At 41.1% G+C, this 26,556-nt stretch overlaps 1 protein-coding gene across 3 annotated transcripts in view; it reads left to right on the top strand.

Annotated features, from left to right (window-relative positions):
* The window catches only part of vps50 (VPS50 EARP/GARPII complex subunit), a 104,276-nt gene that overhangs the window by 6,018 nt on the left and 71,702 nt on the right, over positions 1-26,556 (top strand). For 2 of the 3 annotated variants that reach the window (XM_069176309.1, XM_069176307.1), the window contains exons 3-9: positions 2,580-2,702; positions 3,732-3,803; positions 11,215-11,268; positions 16,801-16,871; positions 17,521-17,638; positions 19,331-19,366; positions 19,897-19,979. In XM_069176309.1, coding sequence (XP_069032410.1) covers positions 2,580-2,702; positions 3,732-3,803; positions 11,215-11,268; positions 16,801-16,871; positions 17,521-17,638; positions 19,331-19,366; positions 19,897-19,979 — 557 coding nt within the window. The remainder of the gene's footprint in view (positions 1-2,579; positions 2,703-3,731; positions 3,804-11,214; positions 11,269-16,800; positions 16,872-17,520; positions 17,639-19,330; positions 19,367-19,896; positions 19,980-26,556) is intronic. The other variant, XM_069176308.1, reaches the window with a different exon arrangement.

Here is a 26,556-nt window from a genome sequence, read left to right as displayed (position 1 = left end):
TCTCGTACCGCTAACCCTCCTTTCCAATCTTGCGCACTCACCCACACATTTCCCCCGGGGCTCGAGCTGCTCACTCCTTCACCTGGATTCAAATATGGCAACATGCACACTTGATCTCACACATACACACACAAATGCACCAACACACATATTAAACACATTTAACGCTTCATTTCAATCCTCCCAAATGCCTTGTGTAGATGACATATATGGTATTAAAGGGATTCTGTGTGTGTGTAATTGAATTAGATGAAGCTATATTTTAACTGTGAACATAAAAATTGCTCACAGCAACATTTCTTTATATAAATTTCACTCAGCAAGACACGCTGTCACCCACAGAAGCAGATTTAGTTCCTTGGGTGGTGGCACACCTCATTGCCTCGCTGTACGCCTTTTGCTGATAGTGTCTGGGAAAATATTTGTGGCTAGGCAGGTGTGTAACAGAGTTGTCTTGATCAGTGTCTGCTATCTCAGGAAGGTGTTTTTTTTTTTTTAATGGAGTATGAATGCATATAGGGGTGTATGGATTGCATTTATCCCATAATTCCTCATCCAACCTCATTCCTAAGCCCCTGGCCTATTTTAATTGCCATTAGGCTTTAATGTGCTGATGCCTCAAAGTATTGATGCCACACAAACAAGAAGTTCGACTCACGATGCAAATGAAGGACTTCCTCTCCATCCAGCATGAATTGTTTTCTTTATTTACCAAGGATGGGCATTTGAAGCAGAAATGCTAATTGGTATTTGGTGGAAACAATTTGACTTTAATTCAAAGCGACCTAACAGTCCCCTGCGCAGGACCTCGTTTTTGTTTTTGTTTTTGTTTTTTCGAAGATGCTCCACGCAGATCTTACTGACAGGAGCCTTTGAATGTTTCATTCGTTTGTACTGTTGCATCCTGTCTCACAGCGCCACACATGTTCTTCCAAAGTAATGTCGTCTTCTTTTGCTTCTTAATAGCGGTTAGCGAACAGCATTTAGGAGAATTACCGCCCCCTTTTGGCGATAGTCATGCATTACTACAAGGTGCTGGTAGAAACGAGGGGAAAAATAACCACAAGTGGCATTTTGCGGGTTCGAGCCTTTTCGCGTTCAGAATGAAGCACCTCAAATGACCAAAATTAAAGCTGCAAGCAGCTTCCACAAGCGTGGTTCAACGTAAACATCTACCACGTTTTATGACGATTGGACAGATGCATTGATTTGTGGTCAAATTTGCACCGGGCTCATGCACATGTTTGGAACTGGTAGCAGCCTGGATTGAGGAGTTTTTGAAAACAGTTTTACACGCATAGTTCGCTATTGTTATGAAACATAATGGCCTGTTTTGTAATGATCGGACAAACAATTTCTCATTTATAGTCGGATTTTGTTGTGCCACGTCCATTTTTTTGCATTCGCAGCGCCCTGTTCGAATGAAACTTTCAGAGTATGGTTCAAGTCCTTACGTGGATGCATCCTGCCTGTTTTGTGAGGATTGGACCAACGGTTGTTGATGGTGGTCTATTCATGTTCTGAGCCATGACTTTTTGAAATTAATTAGTCTATATCTTAAAAACCATACAAAGGAGCAATAAGCTCTAATAAGCTTGGTCTGATGATAATCTACAGGAAATCCAGTTGGAATCGGACCGACGGTTTCGGAGGATATGTCAATGTGTTTTTTTAATTTATTTTTTTTATCAAGAAATAAATTGCAGAAAGTCTATCATGGCGGACTTTTACGGTCCTATTCTTTTATATAAAATGCAATCTTTTTATGCAATGTAATATATTCAGTGGGTATTTAGTATTCTTAGTCATGTTAGTGGCATGAGTCTCAGGATGAATAAATATACCTTTCACTTTTATTTTGAGCAACTTTTACTTGTATATTGCAAAACACAGTCATCCCACCACCGTGGAATTAATGTTACTGTATCTTGGCTCATTGAGGCAGTCAGGAGGGGATGTGGGGCTTAAAACCCTTCATCTGAAAGACTGACTGCAGCAATAAGCCTCGACGGATGCGCGGCATGTTAATCGATAAGGCTCTGATGTTTTTCCGAGATTCTCAGAAGGGATATCTCCGTTGTCTCTCTTTTTTTATTTTATTTTTTTTGGTCAATCGTGTCTTCTTTTCTTTTCTTCTCATGGCTGCCTGCCATCCCCCATGACAGCTGTCCAACGAAACAAGCTGCAATCTTATCCCAAACTCTGTGATTAACATTTTCCTCCCTTTTTTCCCGCACTGCACACCACCTCGTTCCCTCTCCTTGTCCTCTGCCTCATTTATTTTTCTGGCCTCACTTTGTCCTTTACTCTTTGTCTTTGTCCTTGAACTCCTCTGTACCTCTTGTTTCTCTAATCTTATTGTTTCTCCTTTTATTGATCTTTCCTCTGGCAGCTTTGCTATTTTCTACATTTTTCTTGATGGTATTTTTGTTTGTCATTACTTGGAAAATGATGCAATCTTGCGTCTCCAGCATTTTCTGTTTATGTCCCAATGTGTCTGGAACTTTCTGATGCTAACTTCAGGGACGTCTTTTAACTATGTCTCTCTTTGTCCCTCTTGGTCTGTCTCTGTCTTTTAGGAGGAGCTGCGGGAGCTGAGGGAGCAGCCCATCGACCCACAGGCGGAGCAGGAAATCATTGACAGCATCGAGGAGGTCTACTTCTCAAACGACTCCTTCGACATGGTGCAGCATGAACTGGAGGTCGGATACTCTTTATAAATGCCAGGGCTTGAGCTATTGACCGAATGAGCACCACTCACTTGTAAAATGACGACATTTGGAGACTGGCCTCCCAAGTTCCCACGCCCCCTCAGTGAAACAATAATTCGATCCAACCCACCCCATTTCAATAACTTTGATAACAGCAAGACTGCATTTCTAATGTGAATAAATATGGTTTATTGTGCTTTGAACCCCATCTGACTGGCAGAAGTAAAGCTCTTTCTCACCTGAGCTGCTGCCTCTTACACTTACACGCTGAGCCGCATGCATACCATTGACGTCCCGATTGATGGATTGCATCCGCTCAACAGAAGAAGGGTGTGAAATCTCATTAGATTTATCTTGGTATTGCTACGCCATCTAAAATGAGACTCTCAGTCAAGGGGAAAGTAATTACCTATCATCCTCTGGGCCATGGATTTGCAATATCTTCTTTCCCGAGCAGAGTTTGTTTGCTGTTTACTAAATAATGTCCTCTACCTTCTTGACTAATCTCAGTCATGATCTCGCAAAGTGTATTTATTGAGCAAATTCTTTTTGTTTTTTGGAATAGAAGAAGAGCCAACGCTATCTTTTGTCACCCCTGTGAAACCAGCTTTAGCTCTTCGAAATGCCTAGTGCGATATCTCTGAAAAATTAGGATGCCCAGGAGTGAAAATTGTCTCTCCCAAGATAAATGACATCGCTCCTACGGCCCTCAGCATCGGAACTTTGATACTGCCATAGGTCTTCTTTGAATATTCTTCTGTCGGACGCACACACAGCGAGGATTTTTATTATGTTGAATATGAGAAGTGTTTGGAAGCAAAACGCAGTTGTCAAAGAAGTGTGCAAATTGTGTTTACTGACAGAAAAGTCTTGGATATCTCCAGCTGTGTAGGAGGAAGTATTGTAAACACACATTAAGTTTGCATGTTTGTATCCTTGTGCGTGTGCGTGTGTGCGTGTGTGTGTGTGTGTGTGTGTGTGTGTGTGTGTGTGTGTGTGTGTGTGTGTGTGTGATTATAGAAACTCCCACCTGAGCTGAACCTGCAGGAGCTGGAGGAGTACAGAGACAAGCTGAAGAGACAACAGGCAGCAGTAAGTACCTTCCTACTCTGTCGCTCTCGCACACACACACACACACACACACACACACACACACACACACACACACACACACACACACACACACACACACACACACACACACATATTCACACATGCAGGCGTACAACCATGCCAGTGTATTTTATGGTCATTTCTGGCTCATAAAAATCAAGAACCAAAAGAACTCAACTTTCTTTATGATTCTTGCCCTGAAATTAGTAGTTTGACAAAATGTTCCGGTGCTCTCAGCTCTCTTGCATGGTTTTTTGCAGTTGTCATGGAGATGGAGCTGTTGATACATAGTGTATGCTATTGGTTGTGATTTTAATGACGGCAGTTAGGACGTCATGTTGGCATGAAAGCGCAATGATGTACTTAAGGCCTGAAACTCTGTGTGCCAATGAAGACCATGTAATATGGATTACAGCTCCTAAATGGACCCTTGCATTGTTTTGTCTTTTTTTTCTTTGACTTTGAAACCCCTTTCCCATTTGATTTGCAAGTGCTTCAGTTTTGTGGTTTGTTCATGAGTACTTTGCCACAAATATGTACAGTGTGCGAGTGTTATAGTTGACATAGTTAATGGATTTTCTGTAGATGCATCACATGATTTAACAAGATCAAATCAAAACCTGGTACTGCATATGTCTCGACCTTTTATGAAACCCTGGAGTGCTTTTAATTTCAAGTGAGGGCTTTTAATTTGAAATGGATGCACTCAAGCCCAAAAGAAAACAACTCTAAAAGGTCCTCTCAAGAGCCTGTTGTGAGCAGTGGCAAACTCGGATCATTTGTCAGGTCAAAATGAATGGTCAGAACATAAAATACAAGTCTGGGGAATCTTCCAATCAGGCTTTTTATGGCCATGGATTTATTGGGATTGAATTCTTCAAATTTGATACTGATCATCAAAAGTATTTATTTTACTGGTAGCAGTGTTTTCTCAACAAAAGAAACTAGAGGTCCAAAGTTTCTTCTCCTTCTTGGAAACCTTGGCTGACTTCATGTTGAGCTAAATTTTATTCTTGTTTCTGGAAAATGGAAGTAATAAAAACTGCTTAAGCCGTCCATGCTAACTTACATTGTAGATATATAATATATGAAATTAAAACACCTGAAAATCCTGTTTTCCTTCAGATAAAGGCATTGAATTTCTGCATTTGCTCTGTTGTCTCAGGACAACTGATCAACAACAGGCTTCTGCAATGTGGTGTACAACCCAAAGATTTTACAGTCCTACCTGACAACATATAACGAGCCCCAAACACCATGGTTTTTTTTGGGCTGATTTGGAATTTGGTGGTCTTTTAAACTACAAATGAGAGATGGGGGCAAAAATATATAACTGATACCGATCAGCGGTCAATAGCGCTTGGGTTCCTTGTGCCTGAACTCTTGAGTCCTGTGACGTCATCGGCCTGTGTTTTCTTCCACAGCAGGGCCATCTCCATAGTGACCGTTGTTCTGAGGTCAGTCAGGTGCGCTCAGACTTTCAGACTGGAGAGCTGGCCTGTCAACAAATTCTGTTTATAGAAGCACGTGGAAGAGCAAGCAGCTGTTTTCCCCTCTGTTCTCTCAGTCCCCACAGTCCGGTGTAGTTTTTTTTCCACCTACCCTCCATCCTGACATGCGCCTGTAGATTTGCTCACCTGTTTGTCACCTTTTTTTTTTTTTTTTTTCATGCTTTGACACATTTATACCATTCATACTTCTTATCCCTGTTTTTCATCCATGCTGCTCGTCCTCCTCGTCCCCTCTTTTGACATCAGTAGCCCACAGAGCTGCTTGCGTAGCTAAAAGGACGCTCCAGACTCTCTCGCTCTGTGGTATGGCGACACCTACAATTTAGCACCGCTTCAGTGTACACAAACACACTCTCACACATATCCTCTCTGTCTCTTACTTCCTCTATCTTTCTGGCTGTCAGCCTGCAGGTACCTCACGGGAATGGCCATGGTAATTGGTTCAGTGTGCTGCCAGGCAGCAAATCCGCAGCTAAGTTTTTCAGCAAGCTTATCAATGCAAACCTGTAGATCTGCACCTCAATGAAGTGTTTGTCTAACTCAACGCCCTGAGGTTTTTATAAAGTATTCACAGTATACACCTCAGTCCATTCTACCTACATTTTCTGCTCTTTTTTCATCATTTAAAAAAAAAAAAATAATAATTTTATGAAGAGACATATATAGTATATATATATATATATATATATTTTTTTTTTCCCACTGTCTTGAAAAGTTTGACCATTCCATTCAAGAGTCAGGCTTTTTCAGAATAGTTACCAGAAGATTGAGATTACACTTTTTCCCATTAATGAATTATACCTTTCTTTTAATCTAAAGTGAATATTTTAACAAATACTTCAACTGTCACTCTCATCCTGTCCAGACAAAGTAGATTGGTAAATGGTGGTAAATGAGGTTGTTAAAATAGAATTGTTCTTTTCTATCTGCAGTGTGATTGAGTTCATGCTTCCATTTGGTTCACTAAGGTGACATCCCAGATTTGATTGGCGGGTGTTATCTTACGCATTATAAATAAGATGCAAGGGGAAAAGTTTGAAATATGCTAATGAAGGGGGGGTTTAAAGACGCTGCTGAATTTAAAATTTGTGCTGAAATATATATATTTTTAAATGCCTTTATTGTACCGTGAAGTCAATAAATGGCAATGTTGGCAACAGCATCTCTACAGGTGGGCAGTTAATATGTGTACATTCATACTGTATACAACTCTTCTACTCATGCGCACACACACACTTGAGCCTACGGATGCGCTCAGTCATCAGTGTGTGAAATAGAGCATAGTCCTCTGAAGAAAGTGATAATAGTGCTATCAGATTGTCTGCATCAGGATGCCCCGCGATGGCCTTTTCCTACTGGTGGATGAGATGGACGCTCTCTGCACAATTTATCTGTGACATCATTAGTTAGGCTGTAAAGCAGCTCGGCGTGCGTGACCGTGCGTACTAACAGGGGCTTGACTACATGAAAGTGAAATAGATGCAGTATGTACCATATACATTTGCAGCCCTTTACCATCCTCTCTTCACTCCTGCTGTGTTTGTGTGTGTTTGTGTGTGTTTGTGTGTGTTTGTGTATGTTTGTGTGTGGGTGTTGACTTACATGAACATGAACTCTTCTCTATGTGAATTGTCTGCTGCAAGGCGGAGCGGACTCTCGGAGGTTTCGGGGAAGAGAACCGCTGCCCCATTTCTCCGTAGTCGCGGTGTCCACACTTAATTGGCATCGCTGACAAGCGGCTGGCAGAGACTCGTCTCGAGGCTAATTACCCTTTCATGCTGCGAGACTTTGGCTCATACAAACAAATGTCAGGGTCCAGAGATGCAATTTGTGTGTTTTTGCCATTATTCCCATTTAACATAAACACTTTAAAGCATCAATTAATATGGACACACATGCTTGTATCATACTTTCTCGGGGCGTCATCAAACCTGATCAAAAGTGTGAGCTACTTTTACCATTAAAATTAAGTTAGTCCGACTTTTAAATGTTGAAATAGTTTGAGACAAGAACTATTCATAATAAAGTACACACATGCCCAGTGATTTATTCTTTTTAGACACAACTTAAGAGCGGTATCAAAACGTTTGACATTACTGTTCCCATCCACCTGAAGGTGACTTTCTTCACAGGAATGTAGGTAGGCTACTTGGCAGCAGAGGCGATGGGTAGTAATGCGGATGAACATGTTCAATTTTTAATGAAACTTGAAAGCTGGAGATGACTCTCCCTCCTGCAGCAGTAATGAATTCGGTCCCCCTGCTCAGTTTTTAAATTTTTTTTTTTTTTTTTTTTTTTTAAAGTTTGTAAAGCTTATGCAATCTTTGCCTAAGTCTTGCCTGGCTGCCAGATTCCTCCCCATGTCTTAAATCAGGCTGAAGTGACGTCCTGCTGTGCAAGAGGAAGTTCTAGTTGGTGGAAGTGGAAGTGAAAATAGAACAGCAGAAGCCGCATGGTTGCATGACAAGTACGCGCGCACACACACACACACACACACACACACACACACACACACACACACACACACACACACACACACACACACACACACACACACACACAGTGATAGATAGCTTCAAAGCGATGGTATAGTGATATTTTTTTAAAAGCTGGAAAGCACCCCTATTGAGAAGTAAACAGTGAAAGTTAATACATTTTTATTTGACATTTTGGTGGAGGGTGTCCTGCTCATGTGAGGGACCAGCGCACCCTTCACTTCAAGGTTATTTGGGTTTATATGGTTCTGTGCTACCTGTGGAAACCCTCACTGTTGACTTAACTCTCTGTAGTTATTGTTGAGTTGAATCGTAAGTTGAACTCTCTTAATCAGGCTGACCTGCACCATCACTTCGCTGTTTAATACTTTTCACTGCTACCAAACCTAATCATCGCTCGCTAATATAATCTTAATTGACTCGTACATCTCAGTTAATACTTGCTAGAAAGAGGAAACATATTTTTGCCACATATTTTTTCAACCTAACACTTATATCTATAGGGCACATCCTTCTTGCTAACGAGTGAGTGCAAGATAAACTGCCCAAACATGTTCAGTCTTTCATTTTAATGTATGATGTGTGTCTCTGTATGAGTCATTTGTCTTCTGCTGTGACTTCCCTCATTTTGTCTCATTTCTTTTATCCCTCCTGGCACAGGAAAATTGCATTCATTGTCTCGCTGTGAATTGATCATTGCTCATTGTCAGTCACTAGTTTTGGACAATATTTAGTTTGTCTGCTAAATATTACATTCACTGTGCTTGCTTTGGTATTCAGTAATGGCACAATTAACCTCCATTTGTGTGCGAGAGGGCAAGCTGAGAATGAATGACTTTGGCCTTGTGGCACAGGTGGGAGGACTGCATGGTGACTCAGCCAGTTTTGCTTTAGAGTCTTTTACTTCTTTTGAAAATGTTTAGTATTGAATGGTGTAAAGAGTGGAATGCCAATAGGTGGCATTATTTTGGGACAGCTTAGTAAACTCCCAACTTCTTACAACTTGATCAACTTGTTCCTACATTTATATTAAGGATGCACAGTAGCAGACTTTTTGCCGATATCCAATATGCCCATAGAATGTATATAAAAATGGACGTAGCCTCCTGGTCTAAGCGGGAAGCCAATGTGGAAGGGCCTTAAAGTGCCACTGAAGGCCACTTGGGGTACACTCCAAAAAGCCTCCAGCTCCGTAGACTCCCATTCAACTTTGTTCATGAAATACACAATCAATATTTATTTTTACAAATTATTAATGTGTCCCTCAATAAGTAAACTCCTTCTGATCAGTGTTCTGGTGGTCCATCTGAAAATGATCCCATAATTAATGAGATAATAGGCCTCAAAAAGCTATAGGTGTTCGGGTTCAGAATTGTATCAAGTCAGATTCGCCACTTGCTCCTCCTCAACTCGTTTAAATATGGTCACTTGTGGCTCTAAAAAACCCACAAAGATGTCAAACTCGACGCTTCAAAATTATATAATTGGTTCACAAACCAATGTGTGATGTCATGGTAGTTTGTAGCTTGGACATGCTCTGATATTTTCTAACTCTTTTGGCCAATTGCCCGAACAGACATGTACATATTTTCCACCTAATTGCAGGGTTTATCAAGTCTCTCCTGTGGTGGAATTAACATGTTATGCATATTGTGAAGACATACTGGCAGATGTAGACATAAAAACAATGCTTTTAAAAATGTGCAAAATCACTTGGCAACATAAGAAACCCCTTCAATTTAGGTTGTATTAAACATGGCATATTTACCTTTAGGTAACATTTTCTTTCAAACTAAATTGTAAGCTTAATCCTGGGGTTGGATAATGCTCTCCCTGAAACAGTCCTAACAGTGGCCACAACCAGGCACAATTTTTAGGACTTCATTTAATCAATCATTGAGCATTCCCTTATAGTTACATTTTGGCTTCATGGTCCAGTCATATTTGTAGAAATGTTAATTTTGGGCCGATGCCGGTATTATTTTTCAAGGCCTTAATCGACCGACACTGATGATGTGCCGATATTGTCGTGCAACCCTATTTTGAATATTAAAAGACACACAGACATGCTCAAACCCTGTCGAATGAACAGTTTCACTTGAGCTGCATTTGCCATCTGCTCAGGTCTCCTGCTGGCTACCGTGCATACTTTACATATGTCGAGATGTCATCCCCACCTCTGGCCTCAGGAAGGCTCACTGTGAGTGGGAGAAAGATAGTGGATTGGTTGGTTTTATCTACTGGATGAGTGCTTGTTCTTTGTCATTGTAATTAGCAGGACATTCATTTCCAGCTCATATATTTGTAATCAGATTTGAGAATCCTCAGGTTTATCCTTGATATTTAAATGATTAATAATAATAATTAAAACAAATGAGTAGTTGAAATGATGCTGTGCTGAATCTACAGAACAGTTCATGTATTTTTTAGTCAAATGCTTCTTCTTGTAACAATGGAGATTGTACAACATTGTTATGTAATGACCACTGTAACTCTGGATGAACTTTAGAAAAAACATTTGATGATGCCATGATGTCATCAGGGTTAACTTGGATTGGGCTTAGAAAGTACAAATATATAAACAAAATGCTAGAGCCCGACTGACACTAGATGTTTGAGGTCGATGCCAATATTAGGGAAAGTAAAAAAATTCTGGTACTGATATATCGACTGAAATGTCCTTATTAAACACTTTTAATGGAAATATGTAATGGAGGCAGGATATTTTACAGTTTAATGACAAATTTTGGTGTCCAAAATGACATCAGTGCATCAAAGTAGTGAACTTCACTAGAAATGTAATGATACAAAATAATTATGAAAAATACAAATAGAACAACATCTAAATTACTCCCAGCATCTTTTTCTGCATTATGTTTTGTAAGACTTTTTTTTTTCATATCGGATACCATATACACTGATACTGATATATCTGTCTATCTTTTTCCTTTTCCACTAAAAGAAAGTGAATATCCTGCTGATCCTTTGACAAGGCTTAATACCGGGCTGAATGTCATGAGCAGGGCACAATATCTTCAAAATAATTACAATTTCACTGTAGCTGTGAATTAGATTGGTAATAAGCACAGCGTAGAAGACAGGACATTAGGAACAGAGAGAACAGAGACTTCTCTAAAAAAAAAACAAGAGTAATGTTATTGAGAAAGACACTGAGTGAAATGAGACTGTCCCTTATAAGACTTTGGATTTAGATACAGACATCACTGATTGCTATTCTTGTCCCATCCTCAAAAGCAAGATTATTCTGTCCAAACTGTTTCTGCCTGGTCACATTTGGGAAGAACATCAAAATGTTTTTTTTTACTCTTTTTTTAATTTTTTTTTTTTTTTTTTAAGAAATTGTTTTTCTCTGTCTGTCTGTAGGTTTCAAAAAAAGTTGCAGATCTTATTCTGGAAAAACAGCCTGCTTATGTCAAGGTAAGTGTCCAGCATCAACTCAGGACATCACTAAACAGCCTTTCCTTTCTTTTTTTCAGCCCAGCTGGTCTTAAAGTGTTTATTTCCAAAACAATTCACTTATATTTGCTTATCTATCTATCTATCTATCTATCTATCTATCTATCTATCTATCTATCTATCTATCTATCTATCTAGATATCTAGATATATACATATATACATATATACGTGTGTATATATATATCTTTCTGTGTGTATCTCTCTCTCTCTCTCTCTCTCTCTCTCTATATATATATATATATATATATAGATAGATAGATAGATAGATAGAAGTTAAGAATATATATATATATATATATATATATCATGTCTTAACTTCTGACATGTTATGACAGGACATCCATTTTTTTTTTTTATGCTCTCAGGGTGCCAGTAGATATATTCCTGTGAATGTGATGCAACAAGATAAAGACAGAATTTTGGTAACCATGGCAATGGGAAATCTAACTCCATTCATGGATAAGGAAAATGGGGCCAGCAATCTCGTTTTTTAAAATTTTTATTCAGAACATAGTCAGGTTGTGAATTAAATCGCACAGTGGTTCTGCAATGAACTGAAATGAACCAGTGTTTGTGAGGATTTCCTTTATAGGAGGTAAGTTCCTCTGTGTGTGTTTGGTTTTGAGAACGGGCTGGCGATTACAGGAGACCAAATTTGCTATTGTGACAAGTCTTTTGCCTAACTTTATTTAATACCATTTTGAATTGATGAATTTTAGATAACAATACTTGTTGGTTCATGAAACGAGCAAAGGAAGCCATCATCAGTACTAAACTATTAATAAATAGGTAAACATATAATTTGGTTTGCAGCTGCATCAAGTGGGCTTCAAATTAAAGCATTTTGGCAGAAGATCAAAGACGTGTGAATGCTGAGATTTGTACATGTATTTGTGTGTGTTGGATTTCACTGAAGAAGTTAGTCTTTTGATTTGATTTAGCAATCAAGCTAGTTCCATCAGATATAAATCACTACTGAAGTTTGGTTGAGCATGTTAAATTCGAATTTAGTCAAAGAAGAGTTGAACCTGGTAAGACACAGCAGATGACTGACAGCTTTAAAATATTTCGTGTGCAGTGAAATTGCAGTGAGATCACTGCCATTGTTAAGCCATCGCAGGGTCAGTCTATGAATAGTAAACTGATCATTTCTATGACCCTAACTTTGACTCCGCAGAGTTAAGATGACAGCGGGGCTTATTAGTAGACATTGCCAGAGATGTTGGGGCATTTCCGTTGACCCATCTCAGCCCACATTCAGTCGGTCTACAAATGTCATGTGAAGTTCAGAGGCCATTCCAGTTTCCACATCTCTGACTTTACTGTCACAATGAAAGGGAAGAAAAGGTTCTACTGCATCATTTTCTAGCCCTGAGCAGGATTTAGACACCAATTGTGGCCTCCACTTGCACTCGGAGTGTTTGTGTGGAAGATTGCATCGAGGACAGAGCCTATATTACTGGTTCATTTACAGTTGTTTATCACGATCTCATTGTGTATCATTTTCACTTGCCCACACTGACCTTGTCTTTTTTTTTTTTCACTTCAAAACCTCTACCTTTTAGTTTTTAAAGCTGACACGTATAAAAAACATAAAATTCCATGAGTTCATGGTTTGATCCAGTTAAACTCAGCAACATTGGTAGCGGGGTGGTTTGAAATAATTTCCCCGTCTTATCTCCTCAGTTAAAAAGAGACAGGTTAGAATTGAATGGCCAAGCTGCACGAGCCTCATACTTATCAGGAAAGAGGGATTGCCTCGTTGGAATCCCAAGTTGTAATGAATTTGCACCAGGTAGCCCCGACCAGGTCACTCAGCATCGTTACAAAAGAATGGACTTGGCTCCCTTGAAAGAGATTGGTAATTTGTCCAACATGGGCGGTCATACCTTCCAATTACAGGGGGGGGGGCCCTTAAGCTCTCTCATTGAGGAGACTACAACTTAGAAAAAAAAAGGATGCGACAGGGTGATTAATATCTAATGCAGACGAGCAGGTATGGTCACAAAAATAATTGTGTATTAAAGTGGAGACATAAACACACTATAGAAAATACAATGTTAACTTCAGCTGTAAAAGCTATTTTCCACTGTGTCCCGTCTGCGACACGGCCACCGGAGCTGATCACCGTCATTAAAGTTAATGCTTCATATCCCACCAGTTGTGCCACGGTGCGTGTCGGCAGCGTTCCAGAAGCGGCGCTAAAGATAGGCGATAGACAGTCCATTTTTGATTGAAAATGCACGGAGATGCTGGGCAGGAAGTCAGTCACAAGTAAACCAAAAGAATCCTGTCAGTTTTCAAAATAAAACATCCATGTGCAAACTCGTGCTACAATAGTTACAAAATAATTCAGAGGGTTAATGTTTTTTTAATGTCTAAAACACAATAAACTATAATAACTTTGTCTGTAGGCTACAGCACAAAGTAGGAAATAACAACAATAAACACAAAACGGGCAATTAAACAACATTTACCCACTTTAGAAACATAAAAATCAAGAAAACATGACCAAAGCAGGAAGCAGGCAGACAAAAATGCTGCACCTCTGAAATGCTCCCGGTGGGCTATGAAACCACACCGAGAACTGAACAAAACTGCAAAAATGCAGGTAAGAAACTGCACTTGTGTCTCCCTGTCATTCAGCTTTGCTTTCAATGCACCTCAATAGTACAAAGTCGGTACTTCAGGGCCCGAAACAGCAGCATCATTAGCATGTATAGGTGGGAAAACAGGGAGCCACTGCATAATCAATGTGCTACAGGGTCACAGAAAGGACCTCTTATGAATATATGAATAAAGAAGGCTGGAAAAAAAAAAAAGGGCTCCCATGCAATTAACCATCTTTTTCTGCCTAACCTGCACTTCCCACACCAGAGCTGTGTTTGTGGACACTGTAAGAGTCGGGTCATATAGTGTAACTGCTTTAGAGTTTTCCTGTTTGTGTGCGGTACAAATCTATAACTGCATTTGTGTTTTTCATATAGTGGATTTCAGTCTCTCTTTTCTTGTGGTCTTACTTTGAAGTTTATTGCAGTCATGCATACAAACTGTGAAACCTCTTTTATGTATTAAAACCCACCTGACTGTTTGTCAGACCTCACCACAGTTACAGTATCTCCTCTTCCACGAGTTAAGCTGATTGAGCACTAAGTCTGTCAGGTTAAGTGTAGCTCACACATAGGGGTCGACAGCCCGGAGTGTAACTACAAATTGGAGCCTCAGGCTACATACTGAGCACTCATCATGTTGGGCATTTGTGTCTGTGTGCGCGTTTCTGTTTGAACCCGAATGCGACAGCATTCAAGCTGTCTTCATATTTATTTTCCTGTGTGGATTTATGAACGTAACAGAATGCTTGTGTTACGCTGTGGGACTGTTGTGTTTGCCCAACTGCTGTGTGTTGGTAATGGCCGCCGCAACATGGGGTAGAGACGGCAAGACCGACTGTGAGTGTTTGCTCGGTGAAGATAAGGTTCTGCTGGAGACTTAAAGAAAAGGCTTCTTTTGTCATTACATTTCCCCCCCCGAGCGCACTTCTTCTGTCACCACACTGCTATTAACTGTTAAACTGAATGAAACCAGCCTCCGTTATGCTTTGATTTACTTGTCAGTCGTCGAATCACCGCTTAGCAGACAAGGGCATCTTCTGAGGACGCATGTTAATGTTTGTCTGAGTGGCACCTAAATGCCACCATGGTATCTGCACGTATTTGTTTTTAACTAGTGCGTAACTTATTGTGAAGAAATGCTGAGATATGTGGTAACTTTAAAGACAAGTCATCTTCGGTATTTAAGTTGTATTTGACTTGCAAAGACATCAGTTTGATTGTTGTTCTAATGTTCATGCTTTCATTCAGCTTGTTGTTCATGTTGTTGGTTGTAGCGGTACCTGCCACCTACTGCACATATGTGACTTAATGTGAATTGTTTAACAAACAAGACAGAGTAGGTCAAGTTGGAAGAAACAGTTTGATTATTTCATGTATTTACTTGTTTGGAGACGGTCTGGGGAGACGATCCATACTCTCAAAATCTGCAGCCAGCAGCTGGTTGGGTAGCTGAGCATTAAAAACTGGAGGCAGGGGGAAACAACTAGCCTGGCTCTGTCTAAATGTAACAAGTGGAAAAGTGGAAAAAAGTTGTAGTTTTAATGGGGGTGATATTCCTGACTAAGAAATAGCTGGAAACGTAATCCTCTATGGAACCACAACTTGTTGGGTTTAAACTAGATACAGTACTTTTAATTAGACATTTACTTTAGACAGAGCCATGGTAGCTGTTTACCCCGTTTTTAGTTTTTAGGCTAAGATAAATGAACTATCTCCTTGCTGTAGCTTCATATTCACTGTTCAGATATGAGAGCAATACTGATATTCTCATTCAAAACAAATCCATGTCTCCCAAAATGTCACATTATTCCTGGAACATGATTAAGGATTGTGTGTAGCTCAAACAAAACAACTCATAGTTACAAATTAATAAAGCTGTAAGCAGTTGATTTTTCTGCTGATATACGACCAGCTTCCAGTTGGGCTTCATGAAATCAGATTGTTGAATTGGCATCGTGCCATGTGGACGTTGTCTCTTAGTTCCCCAGAAGAGCGTACGAGTCACAAAGTGCATTTCCTTCCAGAGGAGATCCTGGCTATTGAATCAACGCCTGACGTGTCAGGGTCTTCATCAACTCTCAGGATGTTGAGGGGAGATTGGTTTGAAGGGGTTATTGATTCCGTACCCACAGCTAAGGTGCTTTGATGTTATTGTTTTTATTTTTTTTATTTTTGCTGAAAATGATTTTCCCCGGATTACATTTTCTTTGGAAAAGTTTTGTTTTTGTCTGACTATGTTTAATGAGGAAGCTTTTGAGAACTCAGAACCTTTTTGGCGATGGGATAATACAATGTAAAAAAAACAACAACCCGATCAAAGAACAAGCTACTCCCACCTACGGCTCGACATCTGGCAGACCAAGAAAGTAAAAGCACAAAGGCGAGAAGAAAAGTCAACAATATTGCAGGAATGCTGTTTGTCCCTTCGCACTACTAATATTGGCTGAGGGGTGTGCTTGTTCTTGGCAGAGGTCGTTGAAGTGGCATAATAACAGAACTCTCAGACCTGAGTCCTCATTGATCCTTTTCTAAATGTCAAAGCTCGCAAGAAAAATAGTGTTTTCTTATATTTTTTATGTTTTCAAAGTTGTTTTCCAGAACTATACTTGTCTTTGGCACCGATGAAACACGCCTTACCATAAAAACAACATCTATATTATCTGTCTGCTCACCGCAGGGTGCATCTCCCAGAGGAGTACTATGTGTGTGTGTGTGTGTGTGTGTGTGTGTGTGTGTGTGTGTGTGTGAGGACTTATTTTCATGGGGTTTGCTCGATAAATGACATTATTAGAGGCGTACCTCTCTGATAGCCCCCTAAAACGAACCAGTCTACCATCACCTTTGTGTCCTACAGGTTCTAACTCATTTCTTGTTCTCAGGAGCTGGAAAGAGTGACGGCCTTACAGACCAACCTGCAGCTCGCAGCAGTCATTTGCACTAATGCAAGGAGGTAATGACGTTCTGTTATCCTCTATCTATTCACTGCACTGAAATAGCTGCTCAAAAGCACACATTAAACCCGCATCTGCATACTAAGTGCTTTTCTCATAACCATGATAATGTCCCATCATATATTCTCAGTCTCTTGACACGGTCACAAATCCCAAATGATTCCGCCTTGTTTGCCCTGGAAATAAATCAACCATCGAAAACATGCCACTACACATCATACTATGTTCTAAAACACTTGTCTTTATTTATTAGACTTTGCCAAAGCACAGTGAAGATAGGAATTGTGGAGAAAGAGAATAGAGGAATGACATGGAGCAAAGGTCCAGACTTCCAGGAGTCAGATGATTAATTTTGTGTTATTTAATTAGAACCCTTACATACTCATTATTAATCTCAATGATTTGTCTAAATAATCAAGCTTCTGGTGCTACCACCTCTGCATCTGTTTAATAATCAACATCCAGGCAACCATGTCAAGATTATTTATTTATGTTATGTGTTTGTGTAGCAAATCACTATTGACAGTATAGATCTACTGTATGTGCATCATCTGTCTCATTGTTCTACTCACCATGTTGTATATGACCTTTGATTACCTTACAAATAATAAAAAATAGTAAGACTGTCCTGGGACTTGTTTTCTAAAGGCAACTGAGTGTGGCAAAAGAGGGATTTACCGGGGCCAGCCTGGGTTTATTGGCCAATCAAAGAAGGCGACAACTGCTGACAGGCCTGCTCAAGTCCTTGAGGACCATCAAGACCCTGGTAAATTTAACAAGCATAGTTTACATATAACATATTACACTCTAATTTGTCTCTAAATGTGTTGTGAATAGTTTGTTTATGTTTAGCCACAAAAACAGGAATCTGTGCTCTGTTGAATTGTCCATAAGTAAGATTGATATAGGCTTCAGTAGTTATGCTTGAGTCTTTAATCCTGTGACCATCCCTGTCCTAGTTTACAGTTGAGCTGGACCACTAACCTTCTTTTAGAAATTCTTCCCGAGTTCCAAGTAAATGCACAGTTTCTGTTGGGTCCTTTTAGTAGGTTCTGCATCGATTATTATTCTGGTTTGGTCCAATAGCGTAATCTAATTACCAGCCAACATGACTGCATAGTCCTACAGAGATTGTCTCAGCATCCAGTGTGTTGCCTGTTTACTTAAATGAACAGTCATCTGGAAACTATCGTTTAAATATATTGTGTAAAGCTCAGCTACTCGCGGCCATTAATGCAGCTACGTCGTGCTCACTGTGTCTTCGGAGCGGGTCTCCAAAGGCACTCAACTTTGCTGCCGCCTGGGCCTCTTATCACCCCCCTATACACTCGCAGACCTCCGGTGGCTGAGGCTCCTGCCAGTAGTTGCTCTTCGAACGGGTGTCTTGGTCAAAAATACCCCTTAGTCCGGGCCTCACTCCCAACGGGACGCTCCCGTTTCCCCCACCACCTCCGTTAAAGTGACGCACTCCCGGTGTTAGGGGTGCAAATGGAGGCAGGTGACACACGCTCCTTGCCCGCCGCTTGGAACGTGGCACCCTGGACACCCTTCAAGCACCTCTGCTACACAACACCCTGCCTCTCTTCAGAGGAGTTCAATTAAATGAAACAAAAGAAAGACTACTCGACATGAAGGTTATCAGTCGCCTCTTTGGTCTCCTACAGATTTAATTCGATTCGATTTGATTCAATTCAATTTAGTTCTATTCAATTCAATTCAATAAAAAACTAATTATACAGCGCCAAATCACAACACAATATGGTATTTCAGGGAACTTAACATAGTAAAGTCCTTGCAACAGAACTTCATAACATTATACAGATGAACTCGACAATTAAATAATTTCAACGTGAGCAGGGAGAAAAAATTCCCCTTTAACAGTAAGAGGTGGGAAGAAAAAACGCTTTTAACAGAGAGAAACGTCCGGCTCTACCAGGCTCAGAGGTGGGCGGCCATCTGCCTCGACCCGTTGGGTTGAGGGGAGAGCAGAGAGGGAAAACAACGGCACAGAGATCCAAGACAATGAACTGTTGGTGGGGCCAGTAATTGCAGACATAAGGCATGCAGCACCAGATAATTTGACTCATCAACTTTCAGGGAGCATATAGTACAAGTCCACTGTAAGTGGGAATCTGAGTCACCTACTGATACTGACCCTGAGCTATTTCTTTCCGAAATAGCTTCACAAACACTGTGGCACATGTTACTGTTGATGAATGAATCGGTGGGGTCGCCGTGAATTATTGCAACTGCTTCTCCACACGTTTCAAAATTGTGATTCGTGTTAATCAGACATACTCTGTTTTTTTTTAATACATTTTCTCATTTCCTTTGATCATTTCCTCAAACTGTGATTATTAAAGGATGTTTCCAACATTGTCACAGGAAGAAAGCATGCAACCAATATTGTGTCTTAATGCTATATTTCTATCTTCTTCTGCCGTTCTTTCCCTAACAGCAAAGAACAGATGTAAGACTCAGCGAGATGCTTGAGGTATTGCCATTCAACTCAGTATGCATGCACGTACACCCACCCACACAAAACAAGCGCACACACACACACACACACACACACACACACACACACACACACACACACACACACACACACACACACACACACCTGCATACATGCATACATGCAGAGATGGTAGTAATTGACTGAAAAAGATCAAACTTCAGCAGGGTTTCTGCCTTGAAAGCAAAACCAACACAAACACTAGATACTTTAACAAATACCCATCTATTGTGAAGGTCAGCAGTAGCGATTGGTATGGATTTGACCACTGTGTGTTATCCCTGGATATCTAGACAGTACTTGCTGTAACAACCTTTTCGATCAAATAGTTAGATGAGACTGGGTCAGAAAATGGATGCGCAGCACGGAACAATGTCACAATCAACCATTATCCAGTATTTTACAGTGTCAGTAGCAGTTTTCTTTTGAAATTGAAAATGGAGATTATACTGTCCATTTGGACATGGAAAAATAGATTAAATTATCTCACCTCTCTGTTCTTTCAGGAGGAAGATTATCCAGGTGCAATCCAGCTCTGCCTTGAATGTCAGAAGGCTGCCAGCACCTTCAAACACTACAGCTGCATCAGGTACAGTATGAGCAGGTTGATGAAGTGAAACTCAGCCATATCCAATATGTGCAGGCATGGACTTCATTTTCTGGCTGGATGGAATATTTTTTTATATAAATATGATTTTTCTGATCGCGTTAGTCTGGAATCATCTGATGTCAACTGTGCTTATGAAGAAAAACATAGAAAATTAGTCTTGTTTAAATTTCTGTTTACTTTGAAATGCAAATGGAAAAATGCCATAAGTATTTTTTTTCAAGGTTGGAACCTCCTTGCTTTGTTTGGAAATATCTTATTAAGGGGTGCTTTTTAAAAAAATTCCTCTTGTTTTGCTCATCATTATTCAATTTTTAACCATCTATAGACATCAATAGAGGGCTTTTAGCTTAGAAGAAATGTACACAGTCTGAACCAGAACATTTTCAGTGTCATTTTGCTGCAGTCACATTTGTCTGTTTGACTTTTGGTGCTAAATTGTTTGGTATACATCTGGCAGCTGACATCTTTAGATATATTATTACTGATTATCTCTTGTGAAAACTTGTAGTTCTACATTGCTCAAAAAAAAAAATAAAGGGAACACTTAAACAACACATCCTAGAACTCAATGAATTAAATATTCCAGTTGAAAATCTTTATTCATTACATAGTGGAATGTGTTGAGAACAAAATAACATAAGAATGATCAATGGAAATCAAAATCATTATCCCATGGAGGTCTGGATTCAGAATCATACTCAAAATAAAAGTGGAAAAATCTGATCACAGGCTGATCCAACTTCTGTGGAAATTCCTCAAGACAAGTCAAAATGAGGCTCAGTCGTGTGTGTGGCCTCCATGTGCCTGTATACACTCCCTACAACGCCTGGGCATGATCCTGATGAGACGACGGATGTTCTCCTGAGGGATCTCCTCCCAGACCTGGATCAAAGCATCAGTCAACTCCTGGACAGTCTGTGGTGCGACGTGGCGTTGGTGGATGGAACGAGACACGATGTCCCAGATGTGCTGGATTGGATTCAGGTCTGGGGAACGGGCAGGCCGGTCCACAGCATCAATGCCTTCATCATGCAGGAACTGCTGACACACTCCAGCCACATGAGGCCTAGCATTGTCATGCATCAGAAGGAACCCAGGGCCCACTGCACCATCATATGGTCTCACAATGGGTCTGAGGATCTCATCCCGGTACCTAATGGCAGTCAGGGTACCTCTGGCTAGCACATGGAGGGCTGTGCGGCCCTCCAAAGAAATGCCTCCCCAGACCATCGCCAAACCGGTCACGCTGGAGGATGTTGCAGGCAGCAGAACGTTCTCCACGGCGTCTCCAGACTCTGTCACATGTGCTCAGTGTGAATCTGCTCTCATCCGTGAAGAGCACAGGGTGCCAATGGCGAAGCTGCCAATCTTGGTGTTCTCTGGCAAATGCCAATCGCCCTGCACGGTGTCGGGCTGTAAGCACAGGCCCCACTTGTGGACGTCGGGCCCTCGTACCACCCTCATGGAGTCTGTTTCTGACAGTTTGAGCAGAAACATGCACATTAGTGGCCTGCTGGAGGTCATTTTGTAGGGCTCTGGCAGTGCTCCTCCTGTTCCTCCTTGCACAAAGGAGCAGATAGTGGTCCTGCTGCTGGGTTGTTGTCCTCCTACGGCCCCCTCCACGTCTCCTGGTGTACCGGCCTGTCTCCTGGTATCTCCTCCATGCTCTTGACACTGTGCTGACAGACACAGCAAACCTTCTTGCCACAGCGTGCGTTGATGTGCCATCGTGGATGAGCTGCACTACCTGAGCAACTTCTGTGGGTTGAAGACACCACCTCATGCTACCTCTAGTGGTGAGGGCACTGGCAAAATGCAAAAGTGACCAAAAACCAGCCAGAAAGGACGAGGACAGAGAAATGGTCTGTGGTCACCACCTGCAGAACCGTTCCTTTATAGGGGTTGTCTTGATAATTGCCTCATTTCCACCTGTTGTCTGTTCCATTTGCACAACAGCAGGTGAAGTTGATCCACAACCAGTGTTGCTTCCTAACTGGACAGGTTGATTTCCCAGAAGTGTGATTGACTTGGAGTTACATTGTGTTGTTTAAGTGTTCCTTTTATTTTTTTGAGCAGTGTAAAATAGTTGCCGTGGACTGGAAAGTTTGAAGCGACAAGATAGAAAGACGCAGGCATGCAGGTGGCTAGTCGTGCCATACAGATGGTGAAACAGAAAAACACATCAGCAGACAGACAGGCAGACGTCCTTTATCGAAAGCACGCGTGACGCATTAGAACACCTGAGGAAATGTGAATCACGAGGAAAACACAGGGATTGAAATGCCTACACATGACTGTCATAACAAATCGTTCTTTCTACTTGCCTCTGTACTGAGAGAAAAAGTAGGATTTGAAAGGTTGCCACAAAAATCGAAGGTGTATCGAGGCTTTAAGTGGATAAGCATCTGTATGTAGGACTGCACTCAGCACACGGGGAAAGTCATTGAATAGCTGAGGGTCAAGCATGCGTGTCAATTTAGTCAGAAGGTGGGTGCCACAGCGCTCAGTTTTTGTTGGACCACTTCAGCGGGACCACAGACCTAGAAACATGCCTATTTGTCACTGAGTGAGTGATCAAAGTTACACCATTGGTCGTGCTGTGACAAATAAACATCTCACCTCATTTTTGTCAGCCAATTAGTCCTGTAGAGTCTAATTGGGGGGACTTGCTCCTCTCAGTGTAGCTCAAAATGAAGCTCTTGCTGAAAAGGAGGCGTTTATGTCAACAATAATAACAATTGCTTACCACAGACTGGAGGAGAAAACAATGGGGATCTTGTTATGGCAATTCCATTTGAGTGACAGATTGACTGCTGGGAAATGGTTATCAATAAGGCACTATTATTAAGGCACACATTGTACTGAGGCTTTAAGCCCAAAACTGCTGGAACCCTGACCGCAGTATTGTCCTCTTCAGGCATCTCGTTCCCAGTCTGCCTCTCCTTCATTTAACCTTGTAACTAGGGTTTTCCATGGACTGCTGAAAGCCGTACGTGGAGGCTTTGTTTCATGCTTGACCTTCCTTTGTCTTCATCTCTTACCCTTTAAAAGTCAATGTTGTTTTCCCAGGAAGGCACTTACACAGCATCATGCTCTGTCTCAGTCCATTTGCATCAGGCAGTCCACATAGGCATCTACTGGGCAGCTTAAGACCCCAACAATTCAGCACAGTGCTCATAAACTGTGAACTCTGCTGTGACTATAGAATAGTAAAACTTGTCATCCAGCCTACACCTTTTGAAATTGTTTTCTTCACAGTCTAATAATTTCATAGTATTTCTTGCAGAAAAATATTCTGACCTGTTAAGGTGTGTAAATATGTATCTTCCAGTTAGACTCAGGACATTTATTATGAACATATTGCAAATCAATTTCCATATTTCACGTCTGGAAATGACTTCTGACAGATTCGTTCTGCAGAAGTAGAAAGAAATGTGTTGTTTCTTACAGAACTTGTCGTAATTTAGAATAACGATCTCAGGTCTGTGTCCCCCCCCCCCCCCCCCCCCCCCCCAAAAAAAAAAAAAAAAAATCAGGATTTCCAGGGTGTTATACAGAAATGCGCACACACACACACACACACACACACACACACACACACACACACACACACACACACACACACACACACACACACACACACACACACACACACAAAATACCTGTGGTTAAATTGCAGTCTGGCTCAGAATACAATACTTATTTTATAGTAGTTGTTGTACAGATAGTCGGTGGGTTATCCGAGGTGAAGCTCCTCCATATCTCCACTTCAGATGAGGCCCCGCTTTTGTATTTAGAAAGATTATTTGTTCAGCTGGTATAATCTATTCGAAAGACAGGGCGGTTCAGCTGCATGTTCAAGAGGCGAAAACATAGGGCAGGCAGCTTCTGAATGAATTTTTGTGTCACTTATGTTCACAGTCTCGACTCTCGACATACAAACAGTTGTGCACAGGCTGCCCAACATGACACTAGAAACACGTCCGCAGTTCACCAATTTATTCAGAGCCACGGTGCCTTCAATCTCCTCTTTATGTCTGTCGAGCAGGTTCTCAGTCGTCACCGTTTGTCACTTGAAGTTGTGTTTACTTGCAGTGGTTTAGAGATCACGATAAAGGCCCCCCACTCACAATAATTGCAGGAGCGTATTCAAAGTCAAGTCGAGTACATTGGTCTGAGTGACGTGTTGTTTGGGTCGTGTTTTTTTTTTTAATACTCTGGCTGATAGAGCCACAGTGCATTTGTCTGTTTCTCCATTTGTCATCAACATTACTTTTACAGTTATGCTTGTATAGGTAGAAGAAAGAAGATGCTGAACATATTTATTTCAGTTTAATTGTAAGCCCGTCTTTTTCACGATGTGCACCAATTATGCCGCGTGCATTCATTTCTGCAGCCAACCTGCTTCAATCAGACATGCTGTCTTCTTTCTAAACGTTTGGATTTAATTGGATTTTCACACAAGCCTGAACCTAAAGCATTGTAAGTTATAAAGGGCATATCTAAAATTTGCAAATATCTGAAATATTTTTCTTTTTTTCTTTTTTCACATCTGCTGTAAATCATAATAAGCTTGTATGACGCAAACAATTTGTACAGCTGTGTCCCAGTTTTGCACCGACTCTGGATTGGACAATAAATTCACAAAAAACAAACAAAAGCAAAAACAATGTGAGACTCAATGAACTATTGAAATGTCGCTCGTAAACCAGCGTCTGTTTATCAACTTTTGATGTTATGATCGTTTGACCTCGGAGGGCCCATAAGTCAGAAATGCAGAAATGGTCACAAACTCACGAGAGATATCGGAGCCAAATATTTATCACATAAAATCTTGCACTTGAAGAAAGTAATACAATACAATCATGTTCCAATGGTCTTTCGTCATCACTTTTTCCCCACGGCTCTCACTCCAAACCCCTTCCATCTTCGAATCCTTTTGTTCTCGTCTCGTAGCTCCCCCATAACCACCTCTGCGTTCTCACTTGCATAATTGGGGTTGCTGTTGTCCCCTCTCGCCGTTTCACTCTTTGAAGCCCTTCCCTCGCCGCTCTGTTGCCTCTCCGCCTGCTTTGTAGCAGCGGCTATCCCGACCGCAGCAAAAACGCCGTCCTCACAAAATCTGAGCATCTGGCAGACCCTTGGAAGCACAGTGCATGTTGCCTGTTTAGCAAGTCAGCAAGTCACCATGGAGCGACTCTCCTCAAGGCCCAATGGACACCTACAACCAGTGATAATTGAAAAAGGGATGGGGATAAAGTACCTGACTTCTGCATAACTCTATTTCAATGCTTGCATTCCCCGCAGGGAACAGATTGTTAATTAGGTTTTTTCTCCTCATCTGTTATTTATGCATTCTGTCTGATCGTGGAAGGGTGCCAGTGTGGAGGGAGGAGCTGCATCTGTACGCACAAGAATACGCTCTGGACAGTATAATTATGTGATTTATATATCCCGGGGACGGACCCAGAATAACAGCGGGTGACCTGGGTTATTGGCTTTGAGTTGACCCCCTGTGTTGTGTTTTGCCAGGTGATCATGGATCCTTTTTTTGTGCTGGAGTTAAGTCTTGCAGGCCCAATGTGGACTTTGTTAGTAGACTGTTAAATCAATCCGTTTAACTGAATGGATATGATGTGTACTCTGAAGTTAGATGACATGAACAAAAGGGCAGGGTATTGATCGGCAGTTGAATGGTTGTGTAGCAAATGAGGATGTGGTCCAGACATTTGTAAGTGTCTCTTTTTTCTCCTGTTTTTCAAAATAGAAGTTTGACTTTTTGGGGAAATACTTTTCTTGCTAAATGTGAGACGAGAATGTTGAGGCTGTCTGTATGCTAAATATGGCGCTTTCATTTAGCAGGGAGTTAGCTGAGCTTAGCAGAAAGACTGGAAACTGCTAGTCTGGCTCTGAACGAAGGTACATAAAATAACACAACCACCACCTCTAAAGCTTGTTTGTTAAATCCATATACAAATGAAAATGTAAAAATGATCTTTTTGGGTTTTAAGGGGAGTTGTGTGCTGTAAATATTTTCTGGCTTTTCCAGTTGGGAAGTCATTGATTTGGCCCGCTCTTGTCCAGATTAAACCAGCAAGATATAAACGAGCTTTACCTGTGGTAGTAGGCTTATATCTGAACTCTGGGAAGACATACACTTCTTCAACAGTTTGTCATATGCTTTTCAAATGCTGTTCAGCTTGTGGTTTATCTCCAGAATATTCTGTAATGAACATTGCATTTATCCTCTTGGCCTCTGCTCCTCTGCTGTATCTCCTTAGTCTGGCTGCCAGAAGCACAAGCCTTGATTTCACCCTCTCCTGGGTCTTGCTATGGACATTCTGATTTCTTTCTCCAGTCGCCAGGACCTGACATTGATCAGTTCACCCCTCTATAGTTGAGCCAGCTTTCTAACGCTGTAATATTTTCTGAATCGTGGCATCCAATCCTAGTTTCCACTGAGGATACCGGCTACAGTATGACTTGCCCTCTGATATAGTTGAGAATTTCTGGTGTTATCATTGCTGTAGCACATACCAACTCTGCAGAGTCCATT

Source organism: Embiotoca jacksoni, unplaced genomic scaffold (genome assembly GCF_022577435.1).
Source record: "Embiotoca jacksoni isolate LCO1_2020_lvr unplaced genomic scaffold, fEmbJac1.0.p SCAF_7, whole genome shotgun sequence".
NCBI lineage: Eukaryota > Metazoa > Chordata > Actinopteri > Embiotocidae > Embiotoca > Embiotoca jacksoni.
Note: the sequence above shows the minus strand (reverse complement) of the source record. Positions and strands in the feature narration are given on the sequence as shown.